General features: G+C 39.2%; 1 protein-coding gene across 1 annotated transcript in view; it reads right to left on the bottom strand.

Annotated features, from left to right (window-relative positions):
* Nucleotides 1-15,677, bottom strand: part of ARHGAP8 (Rho GTPase activating protein 8) — a 57,612-nt gene that overhangs the window by 20,752 nt on the left and 21,183 nt on the right. Inside the window, 4 exon segments of the mRNA XM_042051136.1 lie at nt 1,754-1,795; nt 1,798-1,826; nt 12,979-13,089; nt 14,178-14,276. Of these exon segments, the coding sequence (XP_041907070.1) occupies nt 1,754-1,795; nt 1,798-1,826; nt 12,979-13,089; nt 14,178-14,276 (281 nt within the window).

The raw sequence follows: 15,677 nt of genomic DNA, 5'->3' as shown, positions 1-15,677 counted from the left end.
ACTGTGCATATCTGAGCTGACTCAGCAATTGTTGAGGGAGAATAGTATGAAACTGGTGCAGCAGTGATGAGACAAAACACCCAGAAAAAACAAAAGCAAGACATAGAGGGTTTGTGTCAGATCAATGCAAGAATAATTACTTATTGGCCACTAACACAACATAATGATGGCCTTCTGTGCCTTTAAAATATTTAAATGGGCCCAAGAAAGTACCAGAATGCAAAGCCTTCCTCATATGCACAGGCAAAAGTTTAATTTAATTAGCATTTTAGTGGCTTTATTCTCACTCAATTTCTAAGTATTAACAGCTGTAACAGATAATAATGTTAGTGCCACAGTCACCCTCATTATAGCTCTCTTGACTTATGCGATTAGTGAGGAAGAGGTATTTGCCTATTAAGATAAGCTAAGTATATGGAAGGATGATTGTTTCATAACAATTTAGAGCACAAAAAAAATCTGGCTTTCATCTGCAGATGGGGCATGCACTGATATATGCCACAAGCTCTAATTATCCACTTACGATTATCACAGGAATGCCACTCACTTGCATTCAACATTCTTAGTAGTGAACTATTTACATTCCCTGTATTCAACCATAATATTTGGTACAAGCTACACCTGCAAAGTTTTCATAATCACCACCACTCTGGAAACAGCACATCCAAAGACCTTTACGGGTCTGAGTGCAAATCCTGAATTTGGACCGTGAGGTGTTCAAAAAGGTCTGTTAGGAACTCTTCACCTACTACAGCACTCTTCACCTTTAATAGCAGAACTGGCCCCACTGCAGCACTCGGCATTGGCTACTGCAGGTATTTTGAAGTTAAATCAGCAATTTTTAGGGGCAAGGAGCCAGCTGTTTTGCACACAAGCATCCCTACAGATGCTCCACTACTTGTACACTCTAAGGTGCAGTGGATATCTCTCTTATTCTCCCACACCCATCATTAATCAGGTACATTTAAGGTATGAAAAAATATGAAATATACAACAAAAATACGAAAAATACAACAAAAAATAGTGGTGAGTTTTTTAATGTTCTTATTTACCGTGAGATAAACTAAAATACAAAGGAGCATAGCCTAGCAATGAGGGCAAATATCAGTGTTGTCTGTCCTCAGTTAAATATGTACTGTTTTGCACTGACCTAATGGAAGTCAGGCTTTCTCTTGAAAATCAGCAATAGAGTTGAGAAGCAATGTTTTTCTTGCCTGCCTCCTTTTGTCTTGACAATTGAGAAGCCTACTCAGCACAAGTTTTAAAAAACGTTTGTAATTTATCATTTAGGGTTTAAATAAACTCAAACTCAGGCCAAACCTTGGTGGAAATAGTTAAAATGAACCCATACGAAGACACACATTGTTTGAATACTGAAAGCAAAAACTAGAATACATTGATTTTTATTGGACATTGTACTTAATTCAAACGCTATTATATGGGTTTACAATGCATATTTCAAGACACTGCTCAGATTTGCTGTTTCCTAACCAATCCTAAGAGAAAAAAATTGTGGTTTTTTTTTTTTTTTTTTTTAGTAAGACAGTATCAGACAATATTTTTATCAGACAGTAATCCAACAATAATTATTTTCCATCCTCTCATGGCAGCACCCAATTGCCACTCCAGTTCTCAGGATATAAACATATCCTGTGTAGTTGTAATCTTCGCTGTATCAGGCACTGAGTGTTAAATAGTTTCATACTATTGTTCTTGTTCAGAAAAACCCATCCTCTTTTGACACAGAACTCACCTTTACTTTTTAGATAGGATAAAATTTCCTTCATTACTGGGGAATTAGTTCGTCTTTGTTTTTGTCCTCGATACTGTCAGGGAGGGGGGAAAAAAGTAACATCCTTATAATGACATTTATAGACAAAGACTCAAAAGTAAGACAGAACAGTCTGAGCAAAAACCTGAGAGAAATCTGAGAGCACAGATACATTAAACTTCACAAATGAAGGCACCTGTACCTTTAGAACTCTAACAGGCACTGAATGAAAAATAGAAACAAATAACTTGGGTTTCTATTCAAAGAGCTATTCCTAAACACTTATTTCTTGCTAGGAAAGCTGTATAACTGCCCCAGTGCCCAGAAATAAATAAGTGCTATTTGCTGGGCTGAAAGGGAAGCAAAGACAGAACATCAGAATTATGTTCCAAGCTAACCTTCTCCCTACTTGAGACTAGTTTTCCTTTAGTTTAGTTCCCCTCCACTGGCATGTCCCTGCTGAGCTGTGTTTAACCACAACAGGCTGATGGTGGCAACTCCGATTGGTTTGTTTGGACACTGTTGGTGGAACAGGGTTTCCAGGCAGATTAAAAGCAGGCAAGGAAGGAGTTCACAGCAAATGCTTCACATTAAGTCTTGATCAAGGGATGCTGCAAGTTTAGGAGACTTTTATCATGCAGATTTTTCTTTGTCATTTGTTTCTTTTTAAGCCACAATGTGTGTATAATTAAAAGGATATTGTAGTATTTATTTTGAAGGCAAAGCAATGCAGTGAGATTATTAATGCTTTGAATTACTTCCATGAAATTAGATTTCTTTTTCTTTCATGAGTGAACAGTTGAGGCAAAAAAATCAAACATTTTTTTGATCTAGACAAAACAGAAAATTCTGTAATTATCTTCCTTATTTAAAAAAAAAAAATATTTCGGCAGTTTGGCAAAAGAGATGGTCAGTATCTGCTGAGCATTCTGCTACTCTTTACAGTAATCCACAACAAAATAACAGACCAGCCTCAGATTTTAAAGTAGACTTAGTACTACCAGCTGAAGTTGCACCTGCAGAAGAGAATGATTCTTAAGGCCTTTTTCTTTTCCAAGTACTGTGATTTCTTCTCTTTCTGTCTAGGTTTACTAATTACTTTATCAGTATAAACTAACTGATAATAACTGTAATTGTATTTGATACAACTTCTGTAACATCATTGCATGGAAAGAGCAGTCTAGTATTACATTTTGTGTTTACACTACACATAAAAACTAGTTCAAAAGGAATGTTACAGCAATATAAGTCAGCATGGAAGGATGGGGAAATTGTCAAATCTCTCTCCCCCATATTTGTTTTCCCTATGCTTGTCAATGGAGTTAGAAGATGGTAAGTAGATTGGTTAACTTTGGGTCTCCATGCTCAGGAAGTTGGTCACTCTCAGCTTTGCATACAGAGGCAGTGGGGGGATCCTCCAACAGGAGACTCAGAGCAGGATCATGATTTAGATACTGAATCACCCTGTGGTTTTGCCTCTCTTACTCATAAACTGACATGGGAATTAACTTCATGCTATTTGGTTATTCAGCCATCAAACATTTTGACTCCATTCATCACTCCAGGGACACAATGCTGTCTGTCCTTGATCAGTACAGTCTCTCCCAGTTACAGTTGCATTGCCCACCCAGTCCTAGTCTACTTCTTTCCTGTTTTCACCATCCAACCTCTTCCCAGGCACTAAAGTCTGTGTCTCTATTATGTTATCCAGATTCTCCCATACTACAGTTTGTACATCACTTCCCCATGCACTATAGAAAACACTGCAAGTTGCTATGTCATTGTAATAAACACGTTGATATACCTCCCAGAGCTCTCTCTACTATTTTAAATACTAGACCAATCTGCTGTTTTAAAGGAAGCTGCAGAACTAATGAAATTGTTCTTTGTTGCTATGAATTTCTATCCTTTGTCCTACCTCTTTCCACATCTTGGTAATCCAAGATTATTTCCTTATATCATCTACAACCTCACTTCACTTACAGAGTATTCTCATATCTTCCCCTCACCACTTTCCTCATAAGGTAAGGAGTAGCTCATAACTAATCACCATCTAAATGCTAACTGATGCACCAACATACCAAACGCAAGAGAAAACTGAATTCCTGCTACAGTTTCTATTCTTTCAAGAAATGATTTTCAGAAGTTTGCAGTATTTCAGAGAGCTCTACTCCTCTGTCAAATTTGGATGACATAAGCCCAAAGCTCTTCTGTAAGCCTTACTAAAAATCACTCCACTGACTGTTCTTTTTCAATAAAATACCCATACCAGAATCTAAAGTGTAAAAAATTCAATGATGATCTATGTATGGGTTAATACCACTTTGTGGACACCGCTGTATGTAACATGAACTATTTAGGAAAGGGGAATTTTCCTTGCTGTAAAAAACCACAGAAATTTTGCTTTAAAAATACAGCCAAATTTAACAAACCATGTTCACAATGCGACAATCTCAGACATTTGACCAAATAAATTCTACAATGTATGTAGCACACTCACAGGGAAGAGAAGACTAACAGCAAGGAATGAATTTAATTCAGATAATCCTAAAGTATGGTCTTTTATACATTAGAAATTCTCATTATTTGCTGCTGCTTGCAAGTATAATCTTTAGATGAAACTATCCAACTTCTTGTTCTTACACATTGGCAAGGCACCATGAATTTCAATACAAAACAGTACTGGATCTGTTGGAGCAATGATTCTCTGCAGCATCATAATGACATGATAATGGCCAGAAGAAATATCTATGACCTGACTTGCAAGACCAAGTCCCACCTAAATGTTCCCCATTATCACAGACCTCTGAGAGCTAACCCAGAGGCTATGAGTGCTCCACAAAAAAAACCTCACTAATGAGAGAAGCTCCTGCCACCAGGACCAAGTTCATGACATAGTCCTCAGAGCAGCAACATAAAACAAAACACACAGTGACTGTGCAGCCCCATTAATAAGCTAGTCTTGCTAATAAACAAAACCAGGAAGGAAGTTCTAGGGGCACTTTGTACAGCAAGCAAAGTTGAAATCCTCAGTGAAATTGTATCTCCCAGTAAGGGACTGAAGAAAAAAAGGGGGTGGAAGATGAGGTCAGTACTGAGGCCAACGGTCCAGATGCCAGTGAGGAATAGCCTGCAGCAAATCAAGGCAAGGGGAAAAAAACGCACATTAATTTTAGCTTTTCTAATAGTTCTAACATACTCCTTGTGTGTCAAAGGATTTTACTTCATGTATTTAAATCAGTAGCCTAAACACTTAGGGCAGCTTTTATTAAAATTTGTCAAAAAGCCTAACTCACTTAAATGGGAACATCATCAAGACTTTAATGTGCTTGGAAGCTGTTACATCTTTATTATTGACAATTTAAGCTCATGGAACCCATTCTCAGCCTCTCTAAAGTTGCACTGATTGCATTTGCTTTTTTACAGCTGCTCACTCCAGAGGCACCAAATAGCAACCTAGTGGCTTTTTTCAAATGCTCTCTAATTATTGTTGTTACCCATAAATGTGTTTCCTATTTCAGTGTATAAATAGCAAACAGATTATTTACAGCACTTGCTCCTGTTGAGAACTAGTATATCTGTCAGAGAAGTGAAACAAATAACCAGGCTATAATTTGTAATAATAAACCCTACACATTACATTTCCTTTTTCTAGGGAAAAAAGGTACAGTTGCACAGTTTCTGCACTTCTAACATTTTCTACGGGATTCCAGTTTCCTTTGAAGGAAAGGTTCTGTTCTCAGTAAAATGAACAAGGTTCTCAAGAAAAATGGTATTTTAAAATAGAGTAGGATATTCCCCTACAGTCATGCAAAGGATTGCTCTGTGTCTGCAGCACTGGGGTGAGCTGGAATGTGTATTTTCAGAGCATTTCACATTGTGGGACACAGCTTTCACTTTACTGGACCTAAAGTGAGATAAAATGATCGGGACATTACCTCAGCTAATGTAAATCAGACCAGCTCAAAGGTCAATAAAATGACACCTCTGTCCTCTCTCTTTGGATCCTGCCAAGCAATCCATGTTTCTCCTGCCTGGTCCAGGATGGTGGTATGAGCTGCGATAGATAACGCAAACTATCACTCAGGCAGTGCTACAGGCTAACGCTGTCCCTGACTCATTTCCACAACCTCTGGAGTGTCCTCAGTCAGAGGAGATGCAGTGTTATTTCTGTGACGTCTTTCTGGACTGGCTTAGCAGAAAAGCGCTGGCTGGGCGTGTGTGCTGGCTCCTCCACAAAGGAGGCACTTCAGGGACCCGGTGTTCTTGAAACATAGATTTAGAAGAAACTTCATTTTCTCCCTGCTGAGGCACATTTTAGGTAGAGGCTAGCTGTATTGAAATAAGTTAGAGTAAGAAGGAATTCGGGCCCAGCTAGAGTTAATTAAAATAGTTTAGAGAGTTGGACCTGAAATGGGTTTTAAGATGTTAGTAACTGATTACCAAATAACTGATGATCTGTATGTTTGTTTAGCTATGCTTAAAACGAAGAATAGAAACATTGATAAGTTGGTGTAGGGAACAAGGACAATTACCAATTTCCTCCCTTTGTGGGAACCCCTTCAAAAGTCACGCAAGAGGAAACTTAGAGGTCACTAAATTAGGATTGTTAAAGTTCAAAAAGGCAAAAAGGTCAAAATGAGGAAGATGAGTTACTTCATCTTTATTGGGACCACTGACCCAATTCAAGACCACCGACTCAATTCAGGGGACACACTGTGCATTCTTAATGACATTTAAGCTCATTTCTATACGAAGTGGAGAATGGGAGGTATTAATGTTATGAATATGCATTTGTATTTTGGATATTCATAATATTTGGAAATAAAAAGTGTCGTGTTCGCTTGTATCGGGGCCCTGCGTCTTAGGGAGCTATCCCACGCAGTGCCTGGTGCCAAATAAAACATACGCTTTCTAATTCTAAACTGTTAGAGAGTTTTTGTCCGTCTCAGTTGGATATCGATATTAGATCGATATTCATATTTTGGTAAATCAGTCTGGGCTCACGTTACTCTGGAGGCAACGGAAAAGAGAGGAGCTTCTGGTCTGGTTTCCAACAAGTTTGCTGTCAGAGATAACCAGGCTAATAATAATAATGGTGCCGAGAGGCTTTTCCCTCAGTTTTATAGGGGGTTTGAAAACCATGTGGGGAGGGAAGGCAACCAATGAGATACAAGCCAGGGGGAAGATACAATTCAACAAGAACCACTGCGGGAAACCAGGAGGCGGGAGTTACAACAAAGAACCAGTGAACAACCGAGTAACAGAGAATTTTCCCAAACAGAGGGAGGCGGTTTGGACCTGGGTGCCACCCAGAGGGATGTGGCTTAGGTCTCTGTGCTGTCCATCAACCCACCCTCATTGTCACTGTCCTGGGGGAGGAAATTCTACCCAAGGGAGTGCCCTGAATTGATTGACATTCTCCTGTCCCAGCCCAGCAGTGGGCTGGGTCACAGCAACAACAGGCAATTTGAAAGGAGATATTTTCTTACTCTCTCTGCTTAAGTGATGAGCAGGACAGAGCATTTCTACAGTGCTCAGTACAGCTTCTGAAAATGATTCACAGATCTCAGTCATATCGCAGCAATGTCAGATTCCAGAGAGATCTATTCTGGTAAACATAGTGCCAGGGAGAAGAACTTCTCACTGTAGGATACACGATCAGTTACTGCAACCCGTTACACACCCAGTGACTCATTTCTAGACAGCAGACAATTTCCCACGTAAGGCCTTCACACATTGTACTGAAATGTCATTAAGTATTCTTCGCTGATAATCTTTCTCTCTCTTTGCTTTTCCTCTCCCTTTCATTTTCTCCCTGCTGAGGCACATGGAGATTTGGTTTAGAACGCATTTCTCCTCCCTGGTCACGCATACACAGCACAGACAAGCAGAAAGACCAAAAGGAACGCACTCTGAAATGACTATGATAATTTAACAAGCAAAAGTTGTACAGTTGTAGCAATTCTGAACATTTTCTCTGTCCCCTTTCCCCATCTATGGCATTAGATAGAAAAAAGAAAACATTTCCTGTCTTCTCACAAAAGATATTTAATTTTAGATTTTAAAACCAATCAGATAGAACAATTGTCAATAGCTAGTCAAGGTCAACTCTGTGTGCTGTGTTGGAGCTCAAGCTGTGACCTTCCTTGATGATAGAGGCAATCAGGTGCAGCAACAGGGGTTTATCAGAGCTTGCTGAACATACAGCACAGGACAGTGGTGCTGCTTGGCCCATAGAGTCAATTATTAATTTCTTTGTTGGAATTTAGGACTGTTAATTAATGCATTTTAAGTGCACTTACCTGATCAACAAAAGCAGAGGGTCCCCTATACTTTTCCTTGCCTTTTTAAACATAAAATCTTTACTAATGTCTTTTAGAAGAAAAATCCTATTTTTCACCCTGACATGCAGAGCAAACTAAAGTAGATACATTCAGAATAGCTAATTCCTCCTGCTCTACAAAGTTTGTGTGAAGTCAACACTGTTGAAAGAACAGGAAACTAGCCTTGCTGTAGCAACACAATGCATGAACATTGAAATGTCTGGGTTTATGAAAGCAGTAGCTACTGGTGAGTAACAGAAAGTCATTTCCATAGTACTGTAGTACTCTGCTCTGGAAGTCTCTGATCACTACAAGCTGGAACTTACAGCCAAGGAGAAATCCCTCTGTGCCTGCCCTGTTTCAGTGTTGTTCCCTGCTATTTCCCTCTGCTGAATACTTGAGGTGAGGCTTGATTAACCTTTCAGCTACCTCACTGTGGTTGCTGCTCTCCTCACTGTCTGCACATAAGAAGCTTGAATTAGCCAGTTAGAGCAGGACACAATAAACAGCAAATGCGCAAAGCCATCCCACCCACTCTGTGCGACACATTCATCAGCGCATATCAATGCTGAGCATGAATTCCCGTTACACTCTAACCGAAAAATTAAGTGTGGACAAAACCTCCTCAGGAGAATTGTTTTCTCAGATATTCCCATGAACATAAATTTCAGTTGTCTTATTTTATATTTATATTTATATTTTCAAGGAAATTCCCCTGTTTTTAACATGCGAGCAAACCTTCAAAGGTAAAATTTGGCAACCAGGCAAGCCACTCAGAAATGCTATAGAAAGACTGTTATTCAGCAAATTGGGAAAATCTGGTCTATACCTGTAGGCACAAAGAATTAAAATAGGGTAACAGATAACCTGTTTTGGTTCCCCACACTTTATTTTGAGGACGTCCTATAAGGCAACTTTGGATGATTTAAATGCCTCTACTAAGCTCACTTATATTGTTGGAATTAGTGTAGCTTCAGTAGAAACTTCAGGACAACTTGTTACCACATTCAAGTTCAAGCTGCTGTGACCAAATTATTGAGTCCTCACAGGAGCTCACAATGAGGAAGGTTTTCCACTTCACGTCTGTGCCTAATATAAAGTACATGTTTAAGTCCTAGACAAGCAAATGTAAGTAAAGCTGGATAGACACATAATATGAAATCAACTTGTGTGTTTGTTTGTTTTGTCCTCTCCACAAAGAGCTTAGGGTGACACTGAGCATTTAAAGAGAGCAAATGCAGCCATTTTAAATTTAGATTTTGCATCCTGGGTGGATGCAGGTAACATAGGAAAGAAAAGTTTTGAATTGACCTGATAATAAGCCCTTCTGTTTACTCATAAATTAAACCAAACTCTGTATAGATTACACTTCCAAGAATTATACTCCCACTTTTCACAGACCCTCCTTGATTTTTAAATGCCCAGTTGCCTTACATCATTTTGAAAATCCAACTCTACAAGGTTAAAAATGTCACTGTGAGTTAAAAGATTCCTCTGAGGCAAGGTACTGATCTTGGAAACACATTGATTTATCACTGTCTAAATGGAAACGTCCTTCAGCTTCATTTTGCTGTCCTAACAAAACAAGTGTTATGGGTTAGCAAGCATAGTCCCAGAAGTGATTTTCTTGCAAAGAGGTGCTTACAGCTTCCTCTATGATCCGACAGAACCTATCAACTGGCTAGTTTGAATATTGACAAATTTTTAAGCCACTTAAAATTTTGACTGCCTCTGTGGTCCACATTTAAGAATGGACAAACCCTGGGAAGTGCTCTCTCTTGCTTCCGGCTGGGGGACAGGTAACTGGGCAGGGCCAGGACCTGCTCGGGCCGGGGCACAGCCATCCTGGAGCCGTGCGGCCCTGTTCCACCCGTGACCCCCCCCCGCACGGCCCTGCTACGTGCAGATGGCGCAGCCCAGCTTCCCCCTCTCCAGTGTGGCCAAAGATTCAGCTGAAGCTGCCCCACTGTCTGGCACAGATCATGTGACCAACAGCAACAAGCAAAATTCCAGCTGCAAGGCCGGGGTGAGATTAACCCTTTTAGTGCTGTGAAAAGCTGAAAACCTGACGGAGGAGAAAGAAGAGATGCTTAAAGCTGAAATTCTGTTGTAAAGCTATGGTGGTGATAGACTATGATATATCAGAGTACCTGTTGTAATTTCATGAAGCGTGGGGGGTTGGAGCGTTCAACTTGTACTTGTGAGCAAAACCACCTGTGCTGAAATAAGCATGCTGAAGCAGCTGTAATTTGATGAGAAGTTTGAACAGGAGAGATGGAAGTGATGAAGACTCTTGCTCCAATCGGAAGGAGAAGACCTATGTTCCTAGAGATGCTCCCAGAGATAGTCTTAGAGATGAAGATGATGGGGACCCTTTTGCCGTCAGGGAAGGGGGAGGGCCTCTATTCTTAGAGATGAAGATGCTCCCAGAGATGGGTGAAGAGAACCTTTGGTTTTGAACAGCTCAACTTTAAAATGGTACCCCACCCAGTAGCTCAAGATTGGACCCTTGAAAGCAGTTGTGGGAAAAGCTGCAAGTCGGGGGAAGGGACTCTCACATGTGAGCAGAGAACCAACCCAGCTGGCAGTCTCGTGATACTGAAGCCATGAGAGAATCTCTTGTGCAGATGTCTCCATAGCATGAGCAAGAGAGACTCCTCTCCCTAAGTGAACTGAAGAAGGTTATTATGGAAGTGGCAAACAGACTGAACATCTCAAGGGTTGTCTTTTTACAGTGGGAGAAGGGGGAAAGGTGGGGGGAGGAGAAGAGTTCTGAAGGTGTGGTATGATTTTATTTTTTTTTTCCTTTCCTTCTTTTAGGTCTGTTAATAAACTTCTTTATATTCTTTTAAGTTTTGTGCCTGCTTTGCTTTTCTCCTAATTCTTATCTCACAGAAGGTAGATAGTAATGAGTATTTTGGACCAAACCACTACAACAGGATTTTTCCCTCCCATGTGTAGGACAAAAGTGAGATATTTTGAACCAATGTTTAGGCACTTTCTGCTCTTCTAGTTTTTAATTACAGGTCTTGAAGGCAAATGCATTAACCAATATAAGCTGATAAAAAAGTTACAAGAGGGAGTATTGCCAGAGAGAGCATTGCCTGCTGCTTCTAGGGAGGCATGTTGTAAAGGGGATAGTTTTACCACCTTCCATAGCCAGACATCACTGTGATCCCATTATCAAACATCTCAGCAAAATTAGGCCACTGAGGAAGGCTTTGGATGAAGCTTTCACTGACAGATTAAAAATCATCCCAGAAGTACTGAATATGGTATCTCAGGCCTATGTGCCTTATAATTTCTATTCTTAAACTAAAGAAAGACTCCACAGAGAAACAGTCATTTAATGACAGTAGCTTTATTTGGGCACCTTCCCTGATAGTGCAATTTTTACTAACTGTAATGAAATACACAGTCCACATATTCCCATAAGCTAATATAAAAATAAAATCAGCCCTCCTGTAGATCTCTTCAGGGAAAGAGAAGAGCCTCTCAACCAGTAGAAGCTTTCAAACCTGCCCCTTTGCCAGACAGGTGGGAGATCACTGCTGTTTTGCCCTCATAGTCTAAAGAGATCATAAAAGGAAAGGGAATAAACAGAAGCAATTCATTCCTCAAGATGAAAGTTGATACCTATTTTTGCTTCAGATTTTAGAAGCTTCCAACACACATTATTCCCTCTCCTCCACTTTCACCTTTCTTCACAAACAGTCTAAATTAGTTAATTTATTTCTGATTTAGAGTTAAAGGGTATTTGTTTATTTGTAATTTTAAGTAGTGATGCCACACCATCTCTTCTGCAAAAGCGAATAAAATATGGCATAAAACATGGTCCTTCTTAATGGCCTAGTAGCGCCCCCTAAAAGATATTCTCTGAATTAGGGAAGTGATTTAGCCATGTTTCAAGTATTAGGCTGAACTCTAAAGAGCTCATAAACATAAAAGTTATTCTCATAGTAGCTCTTACACAATAGATATTGATTGTACTAATTTCATGCCTTCTAGAAAGGACTAATGCTTAACATTGAACCAGAGAAAAATTCTATTTTGTACCTCATTTTCAACTGAATCATTAGAACCAGAAAAGTAGACTGGGGATAGAAGGAGGTTTGACAGAAGTCCATGTACCAGACAGCCTAAATTGCCTTTGCTGAATGTGAACAATATTCTTTAGCTGTTTTTGAGAAGAATAGAAAGATGACAGAAATTACTGTGAGTAGGAAACTAGAAAGTTTTGTGGTCTTTTTGTTGTTGTTGATGTTTACTAAAATTGAATCTTGCAAGTCCTAATGCCATCCCATTCCTCATGTAAAGAAAGCAATTTTTTATACTACATACAGTGCTGCAATCTATGCAAACAGCTGTCAGGGCATTTCTGGAAGGACATGATTTTATTCATTTCATAAAACATCAGAACAATGCGTGAGCAACAAAAGAGCAATGTATAAAGGCTCAAGCATCTATTGTAGCTTTATGCAGCCACTGTAGAGACTGAAGCTCTGTTTTGGCTTGGCTACCCATAATCTAAACATCTCCAAAACACTTTCAGACTGCCAGCATCCACCAGCAACCTATCAGCTCGGAGCTCTGGCACATACAGGCAAACTTTTGTCTACCAGGAAAAGTTGTGTAACCATGATAGCATTGGCTACCCTAAAGTTACTGTAACATGAAAACCAGGCAGGTCACTGGGACTGTGAGATATGTCCTGAATTCATAAAACCTATTGTCTGGCCTTATAGTTTAGTGACTTTCAAAGAAAGAAGAAACTAACATATAACCAGAAAACTATTTGCAGCCAGTCTGTCTGGTGAATATGCACATTACAGAAAGCTGCTGGGTATAGAAATCTCATATTTTACAAATCTTATGGCTTACTATTGCAGGCTGACTCCAAATTGCTGGGTAGGCAGAGGTGGCCGTGGTGGAGGAATCTTAAACACAGGTGGGATTTTTCCCTTCTGTTTCCTCCAAAGATTTTCATCATGTCTGCAAAAAAATCAAGATTTCTGTGATATTCTGTGCACCACAGATGACAGACTGTATATGTGAACAGCTGCAAGTATTGCTCATGATGCTGATCTCCTGACAATAGTGTAAATGCTGCAGGTCTTACAGACTCTTCATTTCAGCATGAGGAAATCTTCAAGTAGTATTTGTGGTGGAATACTTAAGCAAGACATAGAAGAGACTTTTTGCTTCAGCCAGTGGAGCATAGTAATAAATGTGTCCAAGAAATAGAATCACACTATAATTTAACAGCAAAATTCAAACCTATTTGCTTCTCAAAATACAACTCCCTTTTCTTTGGCAACCATGCAATCCAATTTATAACCTCAGAGCTTTAAGGTATTTTCTGTTATCCCATATTTACACAAAAGGTGTGTAAAAAGCCAGCAGGCATCAGTAACAGTCATAATCAAAGCTTCCAGTTACTTCCATCCAGCAGTGACAAAATCTGTCAGTACATCAAAGCATTTCCATGTAAAGTACCATGTTAAAAAGACTGTTATTGATACTAATACTGGCACTTGACTATCCCCGTGCTGTGCAGTACTTTTCATCTCCCATCCACTCTCCAATGCTTCTCCCTAACACACAAACACACGCCACATAAACATAATTGATCCACTAACAACAGATACATCCGTAAAGTTTAAAAGCAATCAACTCTTTGCTGACGGGGAATGCTCTTCATGAAAGGAAGTCAATCTATTGCAATACGTAAGGAAAGAGGTCAAGATTACAGTTTTGCCCAAGATAATTGCATGATACTCATAAGCAGCAATGACATATAGATTGGTTTTGCTAACACTCACACAGAAGTAGCAATCATATTAAGAAAACGGTCCATGACAGAGATGGAGTTTTTCCAAATCTATAGAAAACTAAACACCTGATGCACTTCAGCATGTCTCTGGTGGCAATGCAGCTTTCAGAATTAATCCAACCAAGCACAAACAGGTAAATCACACTTTTAATCACTGAAGAAATAGATTCTTCTTGGAATACAGTAATCAGGATGCAACTCTACCTGAGAAAAAAGTGAGACAACGTATTTTAAATTTGCCACATACCAGATGACTTCTTGAGGGATATTTAACTGGTCATATTTGAGATTTTCTCCGAAGTCACTTAAATAGTCCAAGTAGGTGATCTTTTTCCCAAACTTGTGGCTAAAAATTTTTTTTTAAAAATCACAAAGTAGTATAAAAATTAGCTCGGGAGGAATACTTATAAAGGGTTTCGTTTCTAATTCTACAAAAATATAAGTGCTGGTGCAACTCAAAATTAGACTGTAATTGAAGCAGCAGGAGACATCAGATGTATTTCATTTCATATGATCAAACATATACAGTCCATGCCTGACAGTCTGATTTGAATAAAAATAACTGACTTCCATCTGAATGTTTCGTGATTTGCATAGATATGAAAAACATTGCATTAAAAGGCATTGAAAACTAGGTTTCACACAGCTTTAGAAAGCTCACTAAAAGAACTGTTAACCTTGGAGAGAATGTTACCCAGCCAACAGAACAACATGTTTGTATTATGCAGGTATTTCACTCTGCAAAAAGACAAAATAATGGGGCTGTAGAAATAAACTACAGAGTAGTTAAGCAACAGGTGAAATTTTCAAAGCATTGATAGTGTATACTCTTGAAGTGCTGGGCCATCAGCTTTACCCCTTTTGAAAAGGGCTGGATAGCTTCAAAGAAACATCAGAAATAATATTTTTTTTTCTACAAGTTGTACAAAACAGACTTCTGAATTTGAAGCCCCAAGTATCATTCACTAGGTCTTGAGTTTTAGCCAGAATACACAACTATATGGGCCGAGATATTCAAACAAGGGTCAGGGACGTGTTTATACATATGATCTGAAATGATGTCTTATTTTTCCACAACACGAAATATCTGGACTGTAATGAAGTGGCAAGAAAAACAGTCGGTGCTGATGATGTAAAGTATACTTTGCTGCAACTTACCTGCATAGTACAATTGGGGAAAATCTCCGGCATGGATGAGTTTATCCCTGGATTGTCCAATCCATATGCACATGCTCCCTCTAGCGGTACATGGAACAAACAGTCAGTTCCCTGAATTTTGCTAACAGGAATTTTGGGACACATGAGGAATATCATTCTGTGCATGCACAGTTTCAGAGCTCCCCGGAGTGTCTTTTATCCAAAAGAGCCAGAACTTCCAACATCTTCTCTAAGCCACAGGTGAGCACAAAGCTCTATAACTAATCAGCTCTGGTAATAGAGGACATGTCACAGAACCCACAATATGTAAAACAGTCATGGGCAATTAGGAATTAGTGCTGCTCCTTAAAAATGCTGCATCACCACTGCCATCTAAATGTATATTATGTTCATAACAGGTTCTGTTAGGTTAGACATAGAAATATGGCCTTCCTACAGTTATCTTTCACTTTGGAGTAAATACTCTTGACTTAACACATTGCCTTCTTGCTTGTTTCTTTTGGGACTGGAAAGAAGATCAATTAACTTCAGGAACTTGAAAAATTTCAAGTATTTACATTTTCTTAAATACTATCAAATAAAAGTATGC

Source organism: Corvus kubaryi, unplaced genomic scaffold (genome assembly GCF_017639235.1).
Source record: "Corvus kubaryi isolate FWS band 111438036 unplaced genomic scaffold, C.kubaryi_AGA036_p1.0 74, whole genome shotgun sequence".
NCBI lineage: Eukaryota > Metazoa > Chordata > Aves > Passeriformes > Corvidae > Corvus > Corvus kubaryi.
Note: the sequence above shows the minus strand (reverse complement) of the source record. Positions and strands in the feature narration are given on the sequence as shown.